The sequence below is a fragment of the Macaca mulatta genome, chromosome 1 (assembly GCF_049350105.2).
Source record: "Macaca mulatta isolate MMU2019108-1 chromosome 1, T2T-MMU8v2.0, whole genome shotgun sequence".
Taxonomy (NCBI): domain Eukaryota; kingdom Metazoa; phylum Chordata; class Mammalia; order Primates; family Cercopithecidae; genus Macaca; species Macaca mulatta.
The window spans coordinates 112,282,074-112,306,286 of NC_133406.1; the positions used below are offsets into that span (position 1 = coordinate 112,282,074).

At 47.4% G+C, this 24,213-nt stretch overlaps 1 protein-coding gene across 12 annotated transcripts in view; it reads left to right on the top strand.

The window, feature by feature from the left end:
* The window catches only part of KCNN3 (potassium calcium-activated channel subfamily N member 3), a 164,958-nt gene extending 142,589 nt beyond the window's left edge, over positions 1–22,369 (top strand). For 10 of the 12 annotated variants that reach the window (XM_077945287.1, XM_015110839.3, XM_015110811.3 and 7 more), the window contains 4 exons: positions 3,316–3,426; positions 14,391–14,518; positions 17,201–17,270; positions 21,464–22,369. In XM_077945287.1, the coding sequence (XP_077801413.1) occupies positions 3,316–3,426; positions 14,391–14,518; positions 17,201–17,270; positions 21,464–21,760 (606 nt within the window). In that variant the 3' untranslated portion in view covers positions 21,761–22,369. The remainder of the gene's footprint in view (positions 1–3,315; positions 3,427–14,390; positions 14,519–17,200; positions 17,271–21,463) is intronic. The other 2 variants (XM_077945274.1, XM_077945282.1) reach the window with 1 other exon arrangement.
* The last annotated feature ends 1,844 nt before the right edge of the window (positions 22,370–24,213 follow it).

A 24,213-nucleotide genomic window follows, 5' to 3' on the forward strand; every position in this document is an offset into this window, starting at 1 on the left:
GCAAAAGGCTGAGTCATGGCTCTTCCCCCGAGTCTGACCCCAGGGAAGTCATAGCAGCAGCTGTTTACCCTTTCCCGTCCTGCTTCCTCCCTCCTCACACACCCCCTCTGCCCACCAGCCATTTCCAAGATTCCACGGTTAGCCAGGCCCTCAGCGATTTGTCTCTTAAAACTAACCTGCATCACTGCCACGTGACACAGCACTGCCAGGCTGCCCCTGTGGCCTGTCAGACTATTAACTCACCTAAGTGAAAGGGCCCAGCATCCCAAAGGGGACCCAGGGGACAGGCGAGTCTTATACCAATTGAAGATGGACACAGCAGGGTGGGATCCCTTGGCACTTCCTTCATGTCCTCTAAAGGGCCAAAATGGACCATTGACTTCTGGCTCAAGCCTTAGGCTCCTTGTTCTTCCTTCCTCTCTCAATCCCATCAGCCCATCATTTTTTCTTATTCCTCAGCCTCCTCCTTCTCTCTTTACCCCCCTGACCCTTGCTGTTTAGGATGCAACACAACTTGTTCCCCATCTCATTCTCTGCCCAGCTTGACCTCTCCCTGCAGCCACCTTCCTTCTCTTCTCCCCTCTCCTTCCCTTCCCTTTCCTTCCCTTCCTTTCCCTTCCCTTCCCTTCCCTTCCCTTCCCTTCCCTTCCCTCCCCTCCCCTCCCCTCCCCTCCCCTCCCCTCCCCTTCTCTTCTCTCTCCTCTCTCCTTCCCTCCCCTCCCCTCCTCTTCTCTCATGTTCCCATTGTCTTCTCTCCCTTCTTCATTTTCCCTCTCCACACGCCGCACAGTCTGCAGAGGCTCAGCAGTCTAGGCTTCAGCATTCCTCCACGACTTTCTGAAGGCTGCTGATGTCTGGCCCCATCTTTATGAGGTTGCCTCTTAATCCAGGTTAGGTGTCATTACTGGTGACTGCCCCAATTACATCCAGTCAATGGAAAAATGAAGCTGAGAGCATCCATTTAAGTTGGAATTAAGGGTTAAGAATGCAGCATCCTCTACAGAGGTACTCACAAGGGAGTCATGACATCTTTATGTTGAAAGAAACTGGGAAGTGCCATCTAGTCCACTGTCCTGCCTCCAGAGAGAAATTTATCTTCCTCGTGTGAGACAGATGGTTCCTTAGATAAAACACTGTAGTTTCTAATTAAAAGCCCCCTGCATTCAGCCAGTTAAAGTGCGGGCCATGGCAGGAGCTGTGAAACACCCCATCTAGACCCTGGAAATTTGGAATGGTGGATGATTGATTGTTGTGATTACATTCTCAAAGTAGCATGGTGCAGGGAAGCTCCCTCTTCAGGCCCATTGGACCTCAGCTTTCAGGGATGATTTAAGTAGAGTTTTGCTTGGGCCCAGCAAGAGGAGGGAGAATGGAGCCTGGGGAGAACCCTCTCCATCTGATGTTCCATTTTTAATGCTATGATATAGCCCTCTTTTTAGGCTTTCAGCCCAAAGTACTTTTGGAACTCCATATAAAGGAGAGGGATGACACTCTGTCCGGTCGAGGGGAAGGGAGCACACATCTTCCCTCTAGGATGGCTTCTTTTAAGCTATTTTTTGCTTTTGGAGGCCTGGCTAGATTGATTACAGCTACAGACCAGGCTGTGCAACTGCCCAGATCCTTTGAAAACTGGGCACAGAGTCTCCTGTAAGTCACAGAAGCTGAAAAAACACAGCTGTCCTTGAACAAAAGAGGAAAATGAGGTCAGAAAAGGAAAGTTCACACAGACTTGGTTCTTTTCACTTTGTGAAAAGGCCAACCAATGTACTGAGAAACACTAGATTGTTTTAATGGGGACCCTTGTGGGAAACGAGGAGAAAGCATTGTGAACTTCAACCACATCGAAACTTCACACAGGCTAGCCTTTGTCAGCCTGTGGGATAAAGAGAGAAAGAGATTCTAAAAGAGAGAGTAGGGAATGGATCCACCCATATGCATTCCTTCCAAGTCGGTTATAGATTATAGTACCTTTGAAAAACATTCTTTTCTGCTTCTCACACATTTTGTAAGACCTGATGAGCCAAAAATGTTACTGACAGATTCCTTCCAGTCTGGGACCTCATCTGCTAGACTGGGTTCTGTAGCAACTAGAATTACTGTTTGACATCTAGGATTCAGTTGTTGGCTTTAGTAAGTTCATCATCTCTTTCCATGAGTGGTGGTCAGGGCAGCGCAGGGCACAGCGTGCAGGTAGAGGGCGATGGTCTCTGATGAGAGTCCGCTCGCAGAAGGAGGGGGCTGATTCCGGCTGCCTGCCAAAGAGCCAGGGGAGTAGTGAGTCTTCGACGTCCCCCTGTGCTCACAAGCCAACCAAGAAGCCCAGCGAAGATGATTTTAAAATGTGTCGGGAGAATGTTGGAATGTGCAGGGAATTCCCTGCTTATTTCCCAGACAGTCAAGCATGCACCCAGAGGATTAGGACAGAAAAAGTGAGTCTCACCATTCTTGGGGCTCAGCAGAGCCTGCTTCCTTGCCCACCCTTTCCCGGGCTCCCCTGGCATGGACCTACCGAGCAGACTAGGATCGCTGTTCCGGAAAATCCCAAGGGTCTGCTGCGGGCTCACTTAAAATCCTGGTTTTGATCTAGCAGAAGTGGTGTTGTGTTTAAAATCTCTGCATGGTGGTGAATTCATGAGCCTCCTGGTGAAGGCAGGAAGGAACCGATTCCTTGTGCTGAGTCATAGCGTAAACCCTCAGGTGAAAAAGCCCAACCGTAGAGCAAGCACAGTCACTGAGTGCATGTGTTCGTGCCAACCTGGGTACCCTCTGTGAAACAAGCCCTGGGGAAAGGTATTGGCTCTTCATTAGATTGTTTTCAGGAACACCCTCAGCCACTGACAGGTGTTCCATCTGCACCCAGCTGATGTCCTGCCTGCCTTCCTCCCGGGCCCGCTGGTCTAGAGCTGGCAGTGGGATGGAGACCTGCCTGAGGGAGAGAGGGCCCGTGTGTGCTGGCCCCTCTGTCTTCCGCTACACAGCTTGGCAGGTGGCCAGGTGCTTATCTGTTGGTTAAACCCCCCAAAGTCTCAGCACCACCCAGCATCCTTCTCCATTGAAACTGGCTAGCTCAGCCTCCCAGAAGTCAGCTGCAGAGCACAACCCAAGGGGCACTGCCGACCTCTCTGTGGGTCAGGACATCAGAGTCCTGACAGATTTCGACAGATTTTGTGGCTTGGTCATGACCAGCCAGAGAGCTCGAGTTCCCACTCCACTCCCAGGAAACTACCCCTGTGGGCGCCAGGCGTGTTGAGTCTCTCGTCTTGCCTCTTAATGATGTGTTCTTTCCCCTCTGGTCCTCTTGATGTCCCCCCACAGGGTGCAGGCTGCACTGCCCTTGTGGTGGCCGTGGTGGCCCGAAAGCTGGAACTCACCAAAGCAGAGAAGCACGTTCATAACTTCATGATGGACACTCAGCTCACCAAGCGGGTAAGATGCTACACAGCCATGTCTTATGGGGGACTTAACACCACAGTGGAAGCCAATGAGAAAGCAAATGGTCCGCCAGGTGCTCACGCCTGTAATCCCAGCACTTTAGGAGGCCGAGGTGGGTCGATCACAAGGTCAGGAGATCAAGACCATCCTGGCTAACACGCTGAAACCCCATCTCTACTAAAACTACAAAAAATTAGCTGGACATGGTGGCGGGTGCCTGTAGTCCCAGCTACTCAGGAGGCTGAGGCAAGAGAATTGCTTGAACCCGGGAGGCGGAGGTTGCAGTGAGCCAAGATTAAATTCAGTTCACCACTGAACTCCAGCCTGGATAACAGAGTGAGATTCCATCTCAAAAAGAAAGGAAGAAAGACAGAAAGGAAGTGAGAGAAAGAGAGAAAAGAAAGAAAAAGAGAAAGAAAATGGTCATGTCGTATGGGTTTGCACCAGGCTTTTAAAGGGCATGTTTGAGGGAGCCCCAGACACAACATGGAAACAGCATCTTCACACGATGGGTTCCTGCCTTCTGTTCGATCGCTGTGCATGGTTCAGGCAGCCAAATAATTTTCCTGGTAATTTAATTAATAGCCTACAATGGTATAACCTGCCCCTTTGCCTGATGAAAATCAGCCAGTATGAGGCAATGTTTTTTGTTTATGCTCAAATATTTTCAGGATTCTCATTAGGAAGGGCAAAACTATATTGAAAATGTACCTAAAACTATAAAAGTATATTGAAAATGTACCTAAGTCTCATCCTTTAAAAAAAATCATTTAAAGAATCATTCTAGGCCAGGCGCAGCAGCTCACGCCTGTAATCCCAGCACTTTGGGAGGCTGAGGCAGGTAGATCACGAGGTCAAGAGATTGAGACCATCCTGGCCAACATGGTGAAATGCCGTCTCTACTAAAAATACAAACATTAGCTGGGCATGGTGGCAGGCACTTGTAGTCCCAGCTACTCAGGAGGCTGAGGCAGGAGAATCACTTGAACCCAGGAAGTGGAGGTTGCAGTGAGCCGAGATCATACCACTGCACTCCAGCCTGGGCGACAGAGCAAGACTCCATCTCAAAAAAAAAAAAAAAAAAAAAGAAATCATTCTAGTAGAGCCCACATTCCTAAATAAAATTGTTCATCAAAACGTCATCATCCAATTTTTCCCTTTTGGGTTTTCCGGGTAACGTTTCTCACTTGAACCATTACGAAAGTAGTTATGGAAGATGAAAATCTGAAAATATGCAGGAATGGGTAGACCAATTTGCTGCTGAAAGTTGGATACCCCACTGAAATGTCAGAGACGAAAAGGCCCATTTAGAAGAGACAGATACAAGCCTTCCAGAATAACAGCAGGCCAAATGGGCAAGGCAGGAGTTGTTTATTCAAGGACAGCTTTTATGGAAAATTCTTTAGAACTACAGCCTGAAGGAAGGTGAGTAAGATGATTTCCTGCAAGACTGTCCTCTTTCTGAGACGAGGCAGAGTTAAAACCCTGTGTCCGTGTCTTGGCCTCCATAGTCTTTTTCATTTAGGACTAAAGTAGGTTAAGGAACCCATGAGCAACCAAATGTTGCTTTGGGTTTTTGAAAGCTACAGAAAATATTCAGTGATTAATGTTGCATCGCAGCAACAATGTGTTAGAAATAGAGACAAAGGCAGGAAGGAAGAACAAAAAGAGAGAGAGAGAGAGAGAGAATGACAGAGGGAGCTGCGAGTGAGCTCTCGGGGAAGGCAGTGGGAGAGTGTGCAGTGGCCAAGGCCTCTCAGTTTCTCAGCAGAATTATTTATGGTGTTTGATTGTTTGGTCTTTGATTACATTTATTGGATTTTGTAAAGAGCCTTCACAGATGTTAAAAGGAACTGGTACAGGCAAATATTCTTATGTTGTTGACATTCAAGTGTTCGTACTTGGTACATCACGGCCCTGAGCTATCAGCTGCACCAAAAAAAGCCATGATTTGTCACATCACGATGGCAGTGATTGAAGGCTGTTACCACAGTAAGGCCTGCCGGGAACTCTGCCACTTGGCCACTCTCTTTCAGCCCCCTCTAATAATGGGTGCAAAAGTCATGCTCAGTATTGAGGAAATTACTCAAGTTATTGAAACACCCAAATGCAAATCCACTTGCATCTATTTTCCTGAAGCAATTTACTGAGGTTTCACTGAATTGAAACTACATGCTGGAGTGAGGGCAGGGAGCTGTTCTGCCTCCAAAGCCTTCTCATAAGCTGTTTACGAAGAGTAGAGACATTAGCAGTTTCTCTGTTTATTCTGGTTTTCTTTTTGAAGCCAAGTATATTCTTTGTATTTGGTGTTATTCCTTTGTCCTCTCCATTTTTCACCAAGTAAATCAGACGCTAAAGGAAAATAAAGCTGAGGAAAGCCAGCTCCTTTGTATGCCAGGAAAATAAACAATTTTTCTGCAATATAATTGTAGAAGATGAGACTGTGGTTGCTAATTTTAATCTTTCAAAAATGATTCCCTAACATCCTCCTCAATTCCACTTACTTCTTGAAAAGTAGGACTGAAAATCAAATCAACAAATATTTATTGCTCATCCATGAATGTAAGGTAGCTTTTTAATTGAATAACATCTCCTTTTTCTGAGAACACTTAAATCTGTTGAAATGTCCCTTTAATATCTAATATCTTTTCTCAAGGAAATAAACAACACAGGAGGGATGGTTCTTACAGAGAGAAGATTTTCAAAGCTGGCAGGACTAGAACTTCTGAAGGTTCTTTTACATAACCTTAATTGAAACGAAACTGGATGTGTGCATCCTTGGCCTGCTCTGGTTTGAGCTGACTTTGAACTGCTCCCAAGAGAACCCCACCTTTCTTCCCCTGGGGATGCCTGGCCTGCCCTCTGTCCTCTCCAAATAGCCCATTGTGTCCAGCTGGAGTGGCTCATTGGTCAAGAAGATGCTAAACAACTGGGCGCGGTAGCTCACGCCTGTAATCCCAGCACTTTGGGAGGCCGAGGCAGGTGGATCACAAGGTCAGGAGTTCGAGACCAGCCTGACCAACATGGTGAAGCCCTGTCTCTACGAAAAATACAAAAATTAGCAGGGCGTGGTGGTGCGCACCTGTAATCCCAGCTACTCAGGAGGCTGAGACAGGAGAATCACTTGAATCTGGGAGGTGGAAGTTACAGTGAGCCAAGATCCTGCCACTGTGCTCCAGACTGGGCAACAGAGCAAGACTCTGTCAAAAAAAAAAAAAAAAAAAAAAAGAAATACTCTCAGATCAGACATGATCCTTAGAAACTCTTGGCCGGGCACGGTGGCTCACACCTGTAATGCCAGCACTTTGGGAGGCTGAGGCAGATAGATCACGAGGTCAGGAGATGAGACCTTCCTGGCTAACACGGTGAAACCCCGTTTCTACAAAAAAAAAAAAAAAAAAAAAAAAATTAGCCAGGCGTAGTGGCACGTGCCTGTAGTCCCAGGTACTTGGAAGGCTGAGGCAGGAGAATTGCTTCAACCCGGGAGGCAGAGGTTGCAGTGAGCCGAGATCGCGCCACTGTACTCCAGCCTGGGCAACTGAGTGAGACTCCATCTCAAAAAAAAAAAAAAAAAAAAGAGATGCTAAGCTCAGTCTATTCATAACATCTCAGTGAATTCTCAGAGAAAGATCCAACATGAAGGAGTTTACTGTGGCATAATTTCAACCTCTTCGGAGTGGACAATTCACAGATTTGACAGACAGATAAAAGCAGCCTCTTACTGGTATATGCAACCTTGATGCTTCAAACACCTAAGCAAAATGAAAAAGGAATTGTAGGTATTAATCATAAAAAAATACCCAAATTGTTCTAGTATTTATTCATCCTGTCTTGCTCTAAAGGCTGCAGCCTAGCCTTTGCCATGAGAGCCAGCACTATTTTTATTTATTTATTTATTTGTGGGGAGGGAAGAGGGTCTGACAGCATTGGGTAAGAACTCAGTTTCTGGTTTTCTTGAATCCTGTGCTTATCTTCTTTCCTTGTATCAACTCTGGCAGCAACGTCATTTCTGTATTTAATTCAATCAGATCTTCCCACACTGACTTCGCAGTGTCGCTGCCATTGTTATTCTATAATTATAACTTATTGCTAACCTCTGGGCTACTACATAAATATATTTAAGTACATGATTCACAGAGGGACTGGAAGAAAGATACTAGAGCCCCATTTTTTCTGCCACTCAGTGCTTCCATGTCCCCAACATTCTGTTTTATGTAACTAAACAGGTCCATCACAGAGGTCACTCCCTGGGTGCCACACTCTGTACTCTGGGGGCACCAAGATGGGTAAGAGGTGGTCCTTACCTCCATCCTTAACCTCTGGTGGCTGACTGCCCTCAGAGAGCACTTCCTATAAGAGGTAGAGTGGGCCGGGTGCGGTGGCTCACGCCTGTAATCCCAGCACTTTGCAAGGCTGACGTGGGCAGATCACTTGAGGTCAGGAGTTCAAGACTAGCCTGGCGACCATGGTGAAACCCCGTCTTTTCTAAAAATACAAAAAATTAGCCAAGCGTGGTGGTGGGCGCCTGTAATCCCAGCTTCTCGGAAGGCTGAGGCAGGAGAATTGCTTGAACCCACGAGGCGGAGGTTATGGTGAGCTGAGATTGTGCCACTGCACTCCAGCCTGGGCGACAAAGCGAGACTCCATCTCAAAAAAAAAAAAAAAAAGCAGAGTGGGCTGCTATGGACACCCTTGGCTTGAGAGGCACCATGGACCGGAGATATTTTCTTTGTGGTACCTACTCTCCACATCAAGCCACAGTAAGCAGAACCTTCAGACAGCACAGTGTGCTGAGGATCATATCTCCTTCTTGTTGCAAGGGTTTCTTGCCCCAAGTAGCTCATCCAAGTACACTTCCCCATGAATTCTATGAGTAAGACCAAAACGAAACCCACAACTTCCCTAAACTAGTTCCTTCTCCTAACTTCCCTAGTGTGCTCCTGACATGGTGTTCTTCCAGACTCCAGGCATAAAAACTTAGCCCCATTTCTGACTCCTCTGGGCCGTGAACCCCACAGGGGTCTGAGCACTTTCTGTGTCTGATTCGACCTTGCCGTGGCTGTTCGCGCCTCTCCAGGGCCTCTGCCCCGTCACTCTTGAAGCCGCCATCTTCTGTCTTGCACTATCACAGCAGCCTGCTACCTGCTCTCCTCACTTGGGCCTCCCTCTCCCCAGTCATCCTGCACTCTGCTTCCCCATGGATCTCCTTAGACTCTCGGGCTTACCTACATATTACTTCCTGCTCAAAAACCTTTAAGTAATTCCCCCACCTACAATCTCCTGAATGACACTAAAGATAACTTTTCTTTAATTACAGGCATATGCCAAAGTTTGATCATCATCTTGCTAGAAGAAAATTTTCTTCAGCAGCCTAATTCAGAGATTACTCTTAGTAGTGGTATTTCATAGGAAAAACAATGGTAGCCATTGTTACGCCAGATATAGAAGGTTTAGCTAAAGGACTGCTAATGGACAGCTGGTTGGGCTCAAGAGTGGATTTCCAGAACAAGTCTTTATCTCTTTATAATTGATCGGATAATCAATAGGGCAGTTATCAGGAATGTTAATTCTCCCCAGAAGAGGATTATAAATTACATCACACACAAGATTCTGTTCCAAACAGAGTGGGTACAGGTTTTCTTTTTTAGCAACAGTCACAGAAATATTGTGTGTTTAAGCCGGAAGGACCCTCAGGGAAGAGCCACTCCAACACAGATGAGAAGACGAAGGCCCAGAAAGGGGTGAGGGGGCCCCGGGCCTATGCAAGATCCAGTTTGCCCTCAGACCATCAGGCAGGCAGCTTTAGGGTGGTTAGTTCCTTAGCGTGGGGTTAGGGTCCCAGGCCTGCTGAAGAGAAAAGCCAGCTTAACTCTACCCTAACTGAGTATCACATAAATAGCATTATTGAATTATCCACCACCCATTACCATATTGCTACAGGGAGAACCTCAAGCTCCAACTTTGAACAACAGAAATACATCTCCTCTCGCTCCACCCAATTTCCTGCCAGCCAGAGAGGTGGAGCTCCCAGTTCTAAGTGGTCAGTGAGGGCCTCCGGGTCAGGCAGGCAGAGAAGCCTGCAAAGGGAGTGTGGAATAGAACAGAGGGGGGAAAAAGAGGAGGTACAAGCCGGGCGATGAAAGAGAGGGCAACCGGGGAAGCCAGAGCAAGTCTGCGGGGTGGTGATGAGGGGAGAGTGGGCTTGGCAAATGGGAAAGAGGAACCGGCCCCCTTCTCTAGTCCTGTGTGTAAAGGACACCTTCAGTCAAGGGCCGGCTTGCAGGTTCTCCGATAGTGATCTGATCCTCACTCAGCCTAGTTTCAACCTGTGTAACTCCTTCAAGTTACAGTCATGCACTGCATAACAACGTTTCAGTCAATGATGGAGCACATATACCAAGGTGGTCTCAGAAGCCTCTAACAGAGCTGAAAAATTCCTCTCCCCTAGTGATTTGTGTTACCGTTGCCTACAGTGCAGAAATGTGCCATACAGGCTTGTAGCCTAAGAGCGATAGGCTACACCATACAGCCTAGGGGTGTAGTAGGCTGTACCATCTAGGTTTGTTTAAGTACAGTCTGTGATGTTCACACAGTGAAGAAATTGTCCAAGATGCATGTATTTAAATCACACCCACCGGCCGGGCCTCCCTTTCCCCGTCTCCAACCTCCAAGTAGAATACTTCTCTGGCAAGGGTTCCTGGCAGCATAAAGGGCATGCTAGTGATTTCTTCTCTGGGGGGCTCTGCTAATGGGACTCCTGGAATTTTCCAGGACTCCTGGGGCTGCTGGAGGCTTAGGGTGCCCAAGAAAGGTGCTCCTTTCATCCCCCTTGTACTCCTGCCCCAAGCATTCTTGCCGCAACCGACAGCCCCTCTGTAATAGCAAGTAGCAGATTACCTGGGCAGAGAGGTGGCCAGAGCAAGTCATTGACATGGGATGCTATGGCCAAGAGCTCAAGGAAGTGATGTGTGTTCTGTTGTATGTTTTCTTGTGGGCTGGGGAAATTAGAGGGAAGGAAGCTGATGTTTATCGGAAGAGGAGAATATTAACAAAGATACCATGTATTGAGGCATATGGCCAGGGTCTGTGCTAATGTTTTAAGTATATTCTCATTTAGTCAACACAGTAATCCCGTTTCACAGATGCAGGTAGCACTTGCATCACTCTCTAGCTCCGGACCCTGCTTTGTTGTTGTTGTGGTTTTTTAAATGCTTGTTACCTGATGCTATAATATAAACTGCATACCATCTTCTCCACAAGATTGTAAGTTCCATAAGGGCAGGAATGTTATTGATCTGTTCACTGTGGTACCCTTACTTGCTAGTACAATGTCTGGCCCATCATAGGTGCTCATTAATTGTTCCTCAAATGTATGAATAAAGAGAGTCTCATAGAGTTCAGTAGTGGGTCCAAGATAGAGCTCATGATCACATCTATTTGTCAAGTTTTTCTGAGGGTTAATGAAACCATGCAGACATACATGCTTAGCACAGATCCTGGCACATAATAAGCACTCAGTATATGTTAGCTGTCACAATAATTTTCAAGGTCTTCATTGGACCACTTTCTTGTCCAGGCCCATTAATTTTAGAGCCCTTCCTAAAGTGGATCATAGAGCCCATTCTCTGGTCCCACTCAGAGTGAAAGCAATTGTTTTGGTGGAGAGTTTCTGGGCTTGCAGAAAACAATCAGCCCATTTTGGAGGCAGGACAGCTGGACTGCCATTCACTTCCTCTCCTAACCATCCCCAAACCCACCCAATTGTGGCCAACGTTGAGCCACTCTTTCTGGCTTGCTGCTTTCATCTTAAGCCCTGCCCCCTCGCACTGCTGCACCCTAAGAGCGTCTTTTGGCCCTGGTGCCTCTGCCCACCAGGAGAGGTCAGGAGGTACCCAAGCCTCCATCAAGGAAGGGTGCATGGAGCCCTTCGGAGGCTCGGCAAATCTGAGGAAAGGCACATGACCTCATCTGCTCCTGACCCCAGCAATGCTTAGATCAATCAGCCAGGTGAACTGGAGGGAGACCCTGGCCACAATAGCATTTACCATCCACCTGGGAAAGCCCAGTGCAGTTAAAAGCCTATTTCTTTTTCTCTCGCAGATATTGATCTACTTAGCTTTGTGCCAGACTGTTTGCTGGTAATTAATTTCAGAGTCAGTGCAAGGGCTGGCAGTTAACATCACTTTCCCGAATGCACAGCGGCCTCCCTCCAAACTCATAAAGATGATGTGACTGCCTCTGTCAGCTACCCGGACTGTGCTGTGACTTCAGTATCTTACATTTGGGCTGACTTTAAGTGCAGGACCTGGACTCCGTGTTCTGTCACATTGCTAAGTAAGGGCCATGATGATTAAAAAAAGAAAAAAAATCCAATGTTTTTTCCAATTCCTTGATCCTGGAAAACAGGAAATGATTTTGTTTGTCTTTCCTTCAGTCCACATGAAAACCTTCTGCTCTTCCTGGACCTGGCTCTTGTTTTGACTTTGCCATTAGCTAGCTGTGTGATTCTGGCTCTCACATCCCATCTCTGAAGTGGTTTCCTCATATGTTCAATGAGGGGTTTGAGCTAGATGATATTAACTAATATCTGTATGGTACTTTACATTTTATGCAGCATTCAAACCCACACTGACTCAGTTTGCCATTTATAATTGTCTAGTCTTGGTCTGTGTCTCGGTTTCTTTGTCTGAAAAATGTGGATAATGTTAGCACCTCCCCGATGGGGTTGTGGTAAGGATTAAAGGAGCTTAGACATATGAAGTACTCAGACCTGTGGCTGCGCCTGGTAGATGTTAGCTGTTGCCCCCAGCACCATCATCACTGCCTCATAGCAGCCCTCTTTATTTTTCCCATCTTACAGATAATGAAGCATTTGCTCCTAAACTGCTTAATAATTGACAGAGCAGGGATTCACCTGCAGACTTTCCCGTTTCCTCGAGGCTTTCCTAAGAGGCTAAGTGCCTGGGGAAACTGAAGAAATGACACATCCAATTGCCCCTCTCCCCGCAAGAGGAGGGCAATGGTATTCAATGTGTGTGCTCTGCAGAGAGCGAGGCTTCCCTCGCACGCCGCCTTTTTTCCCAGGAGGCTGCTGTTCACTCTAGTTCCCTGAGCAGAACCCCAGAGACCACAGTGTCCTCTCCTGGACATCCACCGTTTCCAACTTCTCACCACAACCTGCTTCCTTTCAGGCAAGAAAGTACTAGAGGCGGGTAATTAAGTCATTTATAACTATTTTCATGGTGGATCTTTACTGCATTTTTAAAAAAGCAATATTTATGTCCCTTAGACATTTCTGAGAAGACTTAGCTGTTCTTTTAAAAACATCACTTCAGCGCCAATGAAAAATATAATCCAGCCTTAGTAATAAATTTTTAAAACATACACACACAAAATTTATCAGCCTGCAAAACAATGTTTCCTAGCCTTCCCACACGTCTCAGTATTTTAACAACGTCCCATCTGTTGATGTCAGTCTGAAGAAGCAGGTCTATAGTCTCTAATTTTATTAAAATCCTTTCTGGCTAGTAACCTGATTTCTATTAGGCTGGCCTACTTATTTCCAGGCCCCAGGCCTGTGGACCTGTGCCAATCTGCATGACTGACAGAAATGGGGATGGTTAATCAAAAATCTGTTTAGCGTGTGCTTAATAAGGAATGTTTTCTCTTGCTCTTGTTACTAATTGCTGAGGATGTCTGTGTTTGGATTAAAACTTTGTCCCCTGCCATCTGGATGCCATTGATATGTCTCAGCTCAGTCGTGAGCCTGGTGATATCAGTGGTTTCCATGTCAACAGATGACAGCGTCATATGTTGAAACGTGTGATTGCAGTGAACAGTGAAGGAGCCAGCTTTGGGAAAGAGGAAGCTCTGGTTTCACACCTAAATATCTTCACTGATTTTCAGACATTGCTTTGAAATTATTTCCGTTTTGTGCCAATTACATTTACATGTAAAATTGCAGCGCAAATGTTTTTGGCCATTTGGGAAAGGAGACAATGGGCTTATTGGTACCTATAGTTCCAATTAGTGGGAAAGACATTTTCTCAAAGAAGTCTTTTAAAATCTCCAGCTGATAGGAAATCTGTTTACTCTCTGAATCCAAGCAATGTACCATATACACTAAGTGGCACACTCAGGTGAAGCTCGGAAGTCTGCATGTAAGGGCAGCAGTGGTATCTTGCTAGCTATTTTCCGAGGGGACCCCGGGACTCAAGGTCTTGCTCATGCAACCTGTCTAAATATAGCATCAGCAACAGCACTCAAGAGACAGTACTGAAATAATCAAGAAAAAAGAAAGAAAGAAAGAAAGAGAAAGAAGAGAAAAGAGAAAAAAGAAAAGAAAAAAGAAAGGAAGGAAGGAAGAAAGAGAGAAAGAAAGAAAAAGAAAGAAAGAAAGAAAGAAAGAAAGAACCCTTCAATTTAGCTCTAGTCTGCAGTGTCCAACACAAGATTAATAGCAGATGAATTTTAATCATCTTTTCTTTCCTTTCTTTTCTTTCCTTTTTTTTTCTTGAGATGGAGTTTCACTCTTGTTTCCCAGGCTGGAGTATGGCACGATCTCAGCTCATTGCAACCTCCGCCTTCCAGGTTCAAGCGAGTCTCCTGCCTCAGTCTCCCAAGTAACTAGTATTACAGGCATGAGCCACCATACCTGGCGAATTTTGTATTTTTTGTAGAGACAGCTTTGACCATGTTGTTCAGGCTGGTCTCGAACTCCTGACCTCAGGTGATCCACCTGCCTTGGCCTCCAAAGTTCTGAGATTACAGGCGGGAGCCACCGTACCCAGCCTTAATCATCTTTTCTAGGAGTTTCGTGATTTTGGTTAAGAAAATAGATCATTGCAAAATCGTTTCCTTATGAGGTAGACTACAGTAGCAACCACACACACACAAAATATTATGTGAACCTAAGAAAATGAACCTGATAGCAGCCTACTTTATTTATTCTTCCTTAGATCAAGAATGCTGCAGCCAATGTCCTTCGGGAAACATGGTTAATCTATAAACACACAAAGCTGCTAAAGAAGATTGACCATGCCAAAGTCAGGAAACACCAGAGGAAGTTCCTCCAAGCTATCCACCAGTGAGTATGCCAGAGTGGTTCAGCCATCAGATAACCAGATTGGGAGCAGTGGGACTCCTACAACTCTGTCAGTAGCTTCTCATATACTTCGGAGGCACAGAAGAAATCCATTCTGTTCCACTCAACAAGTGGAGTGGTGAAGTGGGTCTGATCACTCACTCACTGCACCAGCCACATGCCAGAAATTGGGCAGGCTGTTATGGAAGGTAAAAACTAGAGTAAGAACCTCTAAGGGCTTCTACATTCTACACACACACCCACACATACATCACACACACCATAAACACCACACACAAACACCACACACACCTCACACACACCATACACACCACACACCACACACACCACACACCACACATCACACACACCATATACACCACACACAAACACTGCACCACACACACACCACACACACCACACACCATACACCCCACACCATACACCCCACACACCATACACACCACACACAAACACCACACACACCTCACACACACCATACACACCACACACCACACACACCACACACCACACATCACACACACCATATACACTACACACAAACACTGCACCACACACACACCACACACACCACACACCATACACCCCACACACCATACACACCACACACCATACACCCCACACACCATACACACCACACACAAACACCACACACACCCCACACACACCTCACACACACCATACACACCACACACACCACACACACCACACACCACACATCACACACACCATATACACCACACACAAACCACACACACCACACACACACACACCACACACCACACACACACCACACACACACACCACACACACCACACACCACACACACCACACACTACACACACCTCACACCATACACACCACACACACCTCACACACACCACACACACCACATACCACACACACCACACACCATACACACCACACACACCTCACACACACCACATACACCACACACCACACACCACACACAAACACCACACACACACCCCACACACACCATACACACCACATACACCACACACCACACATCACACACACCATATACACCACACACAAACACCACACCACACACACACCACACACACCACACACACCACACACCATACACACCACACACAAACACCACACACACCTCACACACACCATACACACCACACACCACACACACCACACACCACACATCACACACACCACACATCACACACACCATATACACCACACACAAACACCACACACACCCCCACACATTTCATACACACCACACACCCCATGCCACACACACACCACACATATGACACAAACAAACACAACACACACACCACACACATACACACCACACACTACACACACACACACCCACACCACACACCGCACACAGCACGCACACAGCACACAAACCACACAAACCACATACACAAACCCACACACAAACCACACATCAAATGCACTACACACACCATACACACCACACACACCCTCTACACACCACACACACAACACACATGACCCCCACACACCACACACAGCACACACACACCAAACACACCATGCACACACAAACCACACAAACCACACACACACCGCATACACACACCACACACACCACATACCCCATACACACACCACACACAATACACATACCACACACACGACCCCACACACCACACAAACACAACACACATAACACATACTCACCACACACACCGCACACACACCCCATACACACACCAAACACACCACACACACACATGCCCCCACACATACCACATAACCACACACACACCCACACACACAAACCACACACCAAACACGCCACACACACACACACCACACACACCATACACCCCACACACATACCACACACATTACACGCACCACACACACACACCACACATACGACACACACCACAAACACATGCCACAAACACACCCATACACACACCACACACACCACGCACACCCCATACACACACAACACACAACACACATCACACACACGCCCCCACACACCATACACAACACATACAAACACCATACCACACAGACAAACCACACACCACATGCCCCCCCACACACCACACACACACAAACCACACACACACCACATGCCCCCAAACACACACCACACACACGCCCCCACACACAGCACACACACAACACACATAACACACACTCACCACACAAACCACACACAAAATACACACACATGCCACACACACACAGAACACACACACACACACACACACACCCCATGCATTGCAACTCAAATCAAAACAAACTGTGGCTGATGCTTTCTGTGATGGGGGAGTTTTTAAAAGTGGAAAAGCAAAGGATGAAAACATTTATTCTGATGGAGAGGTTTGGGGAACCCCTGAAAAATTGAGAATAAGGCACTCAAGATGGAAGGCACAGCCCAGGCATAGAGGCAGGGAAATGATCTGGGAATAGCAAGAAACCAGTGACTGAAGGTGAGCATGCGTTGGGACCCCTGGGGGGATGTGACAAGCCCCTGGAAAGTAAAAGCCTCAGTTCTTCCCCAGGTTCACGGTCCCCATGCTGGGTTCCAAAATCAGAGGCAGCGGAAGGGCTAGAGGATCTGCTGGTGAGGCGAAGCCTTTGCATGAATTTGAAGGGCTTGCCTGTTATCACTCTTCCCCACAGGTTGAGGAGCGTCAAGATGGAGCAGAGGAAGCTAAGTGACCAAGCCAACACCCTGGTGGACCTTTCCAAGGTGAGTGGCAGTGTCTGGAGACATCCCCTAGAACGTGCAGACACCGAGTCTTCTCAGGCTCACCTGTGAGTCCTGCCTGGGTTTGCACTGGACAGAGCAGGACCAGGCAAGCAAAGACAAATTTCTGCCTGGTTCAAAAATACCTGTGCTCCAGTTTGTTCCATTTGCAATCTACCGGTATGTCTTGTGGTCTTTTAAAACTTGGCATTTGTTTTTTAAGTGAAATCGCTCAGGTGTGTCTTTGCGTGGAATTAATGAGCTGACCGAACCTTTCCCGTGTCATTTTATGAGCTGCACACTGAGGGACTCCTGAGGTTGGGCTTGAGTTTGCACGGCTGTGAAGCATGCTAGCAAGGACCAGACGGCGATGATAGCCATGCCGACTGCCCAGGTCACACCAGTTTGCTGTGATACTTGGAACTTCATTTTTGTGCATCCTCCAATCCTTAACAACCAGTTTTTCTGGCCTCAAATTGGTGGCAGTGGTGTGTGTGGCGGGGTGCATTTCTTTACTTCTCAAGAGGCAGATAGCCTACAAGGAACATGAAGATACCCAAAGAGAGAACCCTCCTTTGAGAGTCCTAGGGCGTGAGGCTCGCCATCACTCTGCCACTCTGTTTCTGGCCCTGAGCTGCCATAAATACTGTAAAGAAACTGTCCTCTTGCAAATCACCCAGGTGAGGGAGCTGAAGGCCACACTGCTGGCAGAGCTGAGAGTGGGTGCCACTGAAGAAAGGGCTTCCCCCACCTCAGCCCACTCTCCTCATTGCCTCTTGATAGGAATTGTATATTAAGCGGACAGCCCAGGGCCAGGCTGGCAGAACATTCCAGCAGATGTCAATTATCATAATGGAACACATTCCCTGGGTAAGCAAGAGAAACTCCCTCAGGCACATTAAGCACCCTTTGAAAAGAGTGCAATCAGAGAAATCACTAGTTGTCGGGCCACGTGCAGGCGCCTTGTTTAATAAAGGGATTGAACAAAAGAAAGGGCCTCCTAAACCTGTGAGGACTTCAATCGGGGAGTAAGCAGCTTGGCACAGTTGGGGAGAAGCCTCCAGGCCTGCGTGCCTTTGGAGGAGGGCATTCACGTGGAGTGCAGGGTGGTTCCTAGGAGCCTGCAGTGGGAGTGGAACGTGGGCATGCAGGAGAGAACTCCCTCAGGTTTTTGGGTGTGTTGGTTTTAATATCAGAAACCTGCAGGGACTAGGTTTAAAAATGGAGAAATCTATTCTAAGGATATAAGGGAGTCTCATTCCAGGCAGAACCTCAAAGGAGACATGTGGCCAGACTGCAGGAAGGAACTGACTTGAACCAGACCTGGGAAGCCCCCACAACCAGGAGGTCTCTCACCATCGCTTCTGTCTCTTTCTGTACAAGTGGCTGCTTCAGTTCTCTCTCCCTCTCCCTGTCTCTCTCTTCCTCTCCCTCTCTCTCCCTCTCTTTCTCTCCCTCTATGCCTCCCGTCCCCACAACAGACTGTAACAGGCTCCAATTCAGAGAGTACATATGATAGTTTTAGCCACAGGTAAAGACTAATTGGCCCCCTACTAGCCTTAATTCTAAATTCTCAGAAGAGAAGAAATGATTGGCCAGTTTGGGCCATGTATCCACCCTGGGACCAATCAGCATTGGCCAGGAAGAGGGTCATATGGAGCAAACAGGGCTAGAGGCCCACCTGTGAGCTTCAGGAACAGCCCAACAAGATGCCCCAGGATGTTTCTTCTATGAGGAGCAGTGTTTCCTGTCTCTCCTCTCATCTTGCAGGACACACTGTGACTGATGTTCCCTGGGGACATCGGGCAAACCCAACTTTCAAACCTGCATTTCTGCAGTGCCACCCATGGCCTCTCAGAGAGATGGGGCCCACAGAGCAGACTGGGTGAAGCGAACCCCTCAGGGAACTGGAAAGACACTCCTGTGAGTTGGGTGGGGGAACTAAGCTGTAAATAACCCAGGAGCAAGTTACCTGGAAAGAAAGAGTGTGCAGGAAAGGGTTAAGGGAAAAAATCTGCAGAACCCCCATGGGGAGATCGGGGGAGGAGGTGAACTCTGACATTCGCCCAGTCTTTGTCTTTTCCTCCCAGGAGACTCACCCAAGGTCCTGGCGGCAGCTTAGCACACTTCACACTGGTCCATATTCCCCCTGGCATCCTGTCACCAAGCAACGGAACAGGGGGAGACGATAACGCCGTGTTCTCTCTCTTTTCTGTCTTTGTGCTGTAGCCTCCCAACTCAGCGCCTTCCCACTCCTGCCCTTTGGTCCTCTCTAAATTAAGAATATGGCATGTGGCCTCCACATATTATGTCTGTATTGAATTGCTGTCCTATAGGCTGGCAGAGCTGGGAGGGCTTGGAGTCTTTCCCCGATTGCTTCAATTACTTCAGCTGAAATATAAAAATAATTCCTACCATCGGAGGCTCAGGTGATCGAATAGGATGATATCTGTGAAAATGCTTTGTAAACTATAAAGGTTTTGCAAATGGTAGTTCTGATTATCAATATAGATGAGGAAACCAAGATCCAAACGAACAAAGTGACCATCCCACAGACAGGCAGTTGGTGAGCACCAGCGCAGGGGCCACGACCCAGAGGCTTGGACTCTGAGTCCAGAGCTCATCAGGGTACCCCTGTGGTCAAATGAAATGGGTGATTTTGCACATTCCGGGAAGAATGTGCGCCTCGAAGAGGTTCTGTCATGTTGATTAATAAAGGGAGTACTTTCACTTCTAAAGTCGTCCTGTCCTCCAAGGGCATCCACAACACGGTGTCCTGCTCTGGCCACAGCGGAGCTCATGGGGGCAGGGCCATTTCCATGCCACCTCGTGACCTTTCCTTATGCTGCCCCAGTGATTTCCCCGTGGGGCCTGGAGTCTGCTGGGGAGGCCTCACTGCATTTTGCATCCCTGCTCCCCTTCATTCTTCTCTAGCTTCTCACATCTTCTTTCACTCCTCTTTTTTCCTCTCACCTTACTTGCTGCTGCTTTGGTCCCTGGGGCATAAGTCGTTTCCACGTCTTCCTAGAGTAACCTGAAATTTCAGGTGAAATAGGACTGGGGTTTCACCAGCAGATCACCAGAAACCCAAAGAGCCACAGTACCTCAGGGATGACTAGGCGACCACCAGCCTGGCCCTCTGCATTGCCGCCCTAGGAGCCTCACTCCCTGACACATGGGAGGCTGAAGACGCCCATGAATCTTGTTCCCAAGTCTGATGTACACAGCCAAGGTGGCATTTGCTAATTTGCGGGGAGAAAAATATCTGTTGCATAGACTGAGACCCTGCAGACCAACAAGGGGGCCACGAGATGTTGGGGAAGGAGCACTGGTAATCGGTCGGCACCCCTGGAACACGGAGAGTCAGTGCTGAATGCAGGAGGGGTACTGGGGAGCTCTGTGGGGAGCACCCTCAGGACCCCTGCCAAGGAGTGAGGGAAGCAGGATCGGTCAGAGGGAGAGTTTGAACTGGGATACAGTCAACAAAGACCTCAGCCCTTCAGAGTGGCCCTTCAGGGATGTCCCACCCTGAGGCATTGTGGATCAGACAGGGGAAGGGCCACACCTTAGCAAGGCAGCCCCTTTGGCTAAGCACTGTGCTTGAGAGTTAATTCACTTTACTTCCTGGCTGCTGTGTTAAAATAGAGGTTGGGAGATGTGCAATAACTCCTAACTGTGTATAGTTATTATTAACTCCAATTGTATAAAGCAGTCGAGATTGAGAGAGGCCAGGCGCCTGGCAGAGGGCACACTGTTAGTGAGCTGCAGATGTGTACTTGAGCCCTGGCCTACTAATTAGACACCCACTGCACTGTCCATTCCCCACCAGTGTCTTCTCTGGAATCATTAGATGCCAGCAGCCACGTGAGCTGAGAGGTTGTGGCCCTGTCTCTAAAGAGACAATTTAGAGACTCACTTTATTTAAGAAAAAAAGGGGCCACTTTGTTCCCTCTCGGTGCATATTTTCTAATAAAATGCTGCCATTAATACTCATTATTTTTGTAATAAGAAAACGCAAATGTGCACACTTCAGCCTCCCTGTCCCCAGGAAAGAAGCCTGTATCCTTCCTTGACCAGATCAACTGGTGTGGAAGTGGCTCCTGTCATACTGTGGAGGGCATTTCATTTCTCCCATTGCAGATTCCTCTGTGATGACCTGTCATCTCCCTGTCTCTCGCCTCTCTCTCTCCACACAGATGCAGAATGTCATGTATGACTTAATCACGGAACTCAATGACCGGAGCGAAGACCTGGAGAAGCAGATTGGCAGCCTGGAGTCGAAGCTGGAGCATCTCACCGCCAGCTTCAACTCCCTGCCTCTGCTCATCGCCGACACCCTGCGCCAGCAGCAGCAGCAGCTCCTGTCTGCCATCATCGAGGCCCGGGGTGTCAGCGTGGCAGTGGGCACCACCCACACCCCAATCTCCGATAGCCCCATTGGGGTCAGCTCCACCTCCTTCCCGACCCCATACACAAGTTCAAGCAGTTGCTAAATAAATCTCCCCACTCCAGAAGCATTACCCATAGGTCTTAAGATGCAAACCAACTCTCTCCTGGTCGCTTTGCCATCAAGGAACATTCAGACCAGGGAACGGAAAGAAGAGAGACCGAGCTAATTAACTAACTCATGTTCATTCAGCGTGCTTGGTCCGACATGCCTTGAAACCAGAAATCTAATCTCTGTTTAGGTGCCTCTACTTAGGAGCGGGAAGAGGAGATGACAGGAAGCGACGCCTCTGGCAGGGCCCTTGCTGCAGAGTTGGTGGAGAACAGAAATCCACGCTCAATCTCAGGTCTTCACGCGGGGGGTGGGGGTCAGATGCACTGAAGTAGCCAACAGTGAAGCCAGTCCAGAAGAGGGGTCCCCTGGGAGAGGGGGTCGTGTCAGGCTTGGGGGATGGGCTCTTCACCATGGGGGTCTTTGAACACACCTCTCTCCTTTCCTTTTGTCTACGGAAGCCTCTGGGTGACAAAAGTAAAAGAGAGCTGCCCACAACTTGCCAAAACAGATATACCCAAATCAGACTGAGAAAGAAAAAAAAAAAAAAGACACAGACAAATAAAAAGCCAGATTTTCCACTCAATATTAATACCCACATAAACCTGTGTGTTTGCAAACATGTACATGTACACACATACACATCCCACATTCGGTTCACGTCCTTTCTTATTTGAGCTTAATCCAAATAAAAAAGGACTTGACACCTTACCCTACACACAATAGGCACCCCTTACATGTGTGTTGAGTTGGTTTGAATCTGAACATGGGGTGCTTTCAGTTCAGGTAGTTAGCTAGTTCTGGCCACATTCTGAGTCTCACTGAAGATGTGGGTCCCTTCGGACATAATGCACATTGCTTTGTCCTGGATATGCACCTTGCTTGATTTGAAATGGATGCCAAGCCAAAATTGTTGGCATTCAGGAGGGATAAGCAAGCTTCTAAAAATAACAGCATCTGCAGAGTTTTCTTCTTCCATCCAAACAAGCTGTGTTTTGATGGACCACAATGACTAGGTGTATGTCTGTATGTGTGGAGGGAGAGGACAAGAAATTGTGCGTGTGTGTGCAGACATGCACAAACAGGAGCAACCCCATAACACCTTAGTGAATAGAAGTATGGTTTGGGGATTTGCTGAGCTGTATTTATCCAGCAACAGGTTTCCAGCCCCAGATGTTAGAAGTGCAAAAGGGCCAAGTGCCTCACTTGTGAGCCTCTGAGCTAGGAGGAGAAGTGATGAAGAGTGGCCCATGTGGTCCCTTCTACCTGACCTTAAGTCATCTCAAAATGAAATATTGTGAGAATGAAGGGAACCCTTAGGGAACCTTATGGGTAAGGTAAGAGCACATGGATTTGTCAGTAGACTGTTCCTACTGTGCCATGTTAATCTTGGTGCGAAAAACTATTCCAATACATCTCAAACTCCAAGAGACTTCAGAAACATCAAGATTCAGTGTAGCGAGAGGCACTGAAAAATGTTTTCAATGCTCCATAATCTGACCACATGTAACATCTGTGATGTGAAAACCATCACTTTCTCATTCTGAGGTCTTTGGTTTCTGCCTATGGGAAATTGAATGGCACTGTATGGAGTATTTCATCTGTTGAAGGTAAAACAAAAGAGTGGTTTTTTTGCTTGTGGTTGTCATCTTGGGTTTACCTTTGTAAGAAGACATCATCACCATTCTGAAGGCAGTGGCTTGGCATGGAGATTTTTCTTCTGTAGCACTGGGCCTGTTCTTCTAAGGACAGCACAAGGTAGACAACTGTCGAGCCAAGGCCACTCTTTCAGGAAGATCTAGTCTGTTGCTCACCTTCTTCTTCCGTCTCTTGCTATTGCTGCTGCTCCTTTGATGGTTTATAGTCTTAATGGCTTGCCTTGATAATTCCTTTGAACACTTTCATTAGTTGTTTTGCATACCAGAGATGCCACACCTGCTGTTGGCTTATTTTTTTACTTGTTCTTTTAACTGTTGATTATCTGAACGTTTCCCCTCCTCGTTTTATGTCCCAAGAATGGTGCTCTTGTTTTCAGTGACAGTTCAGCTGAACATATAAGCAGATGTGTAAACAGATGAAATAACCATGCAGTTTCCTTGTGGCATTAGTTCCATTTCACAAAGTGAAGACCACTGGTGGGCTGATCTGAGTGTGCCAATCCTGATGATTTAAACCGGCAGCCTTCAACTAGTGATTCCTATTCACCGTTTTCATTCTGCTGTAACCCTGTGATATGTGTGTGTGGGGGTGTGAGTGTGGGTGTGTGCACATATAGAGATTTAGTCTTAATTTCAACCAGATGACATGCAAGATTCCACTGCCATTCTTCCTGGCCAAAAGTGCGCATCGACTGTGATTTATTCATTGTGGTCTGCAAATAATTCTTCTTTAACCCATCATTGATACTCTCACTTAGCTAAACCCTAAAGACCAAACTAGCAACACTAG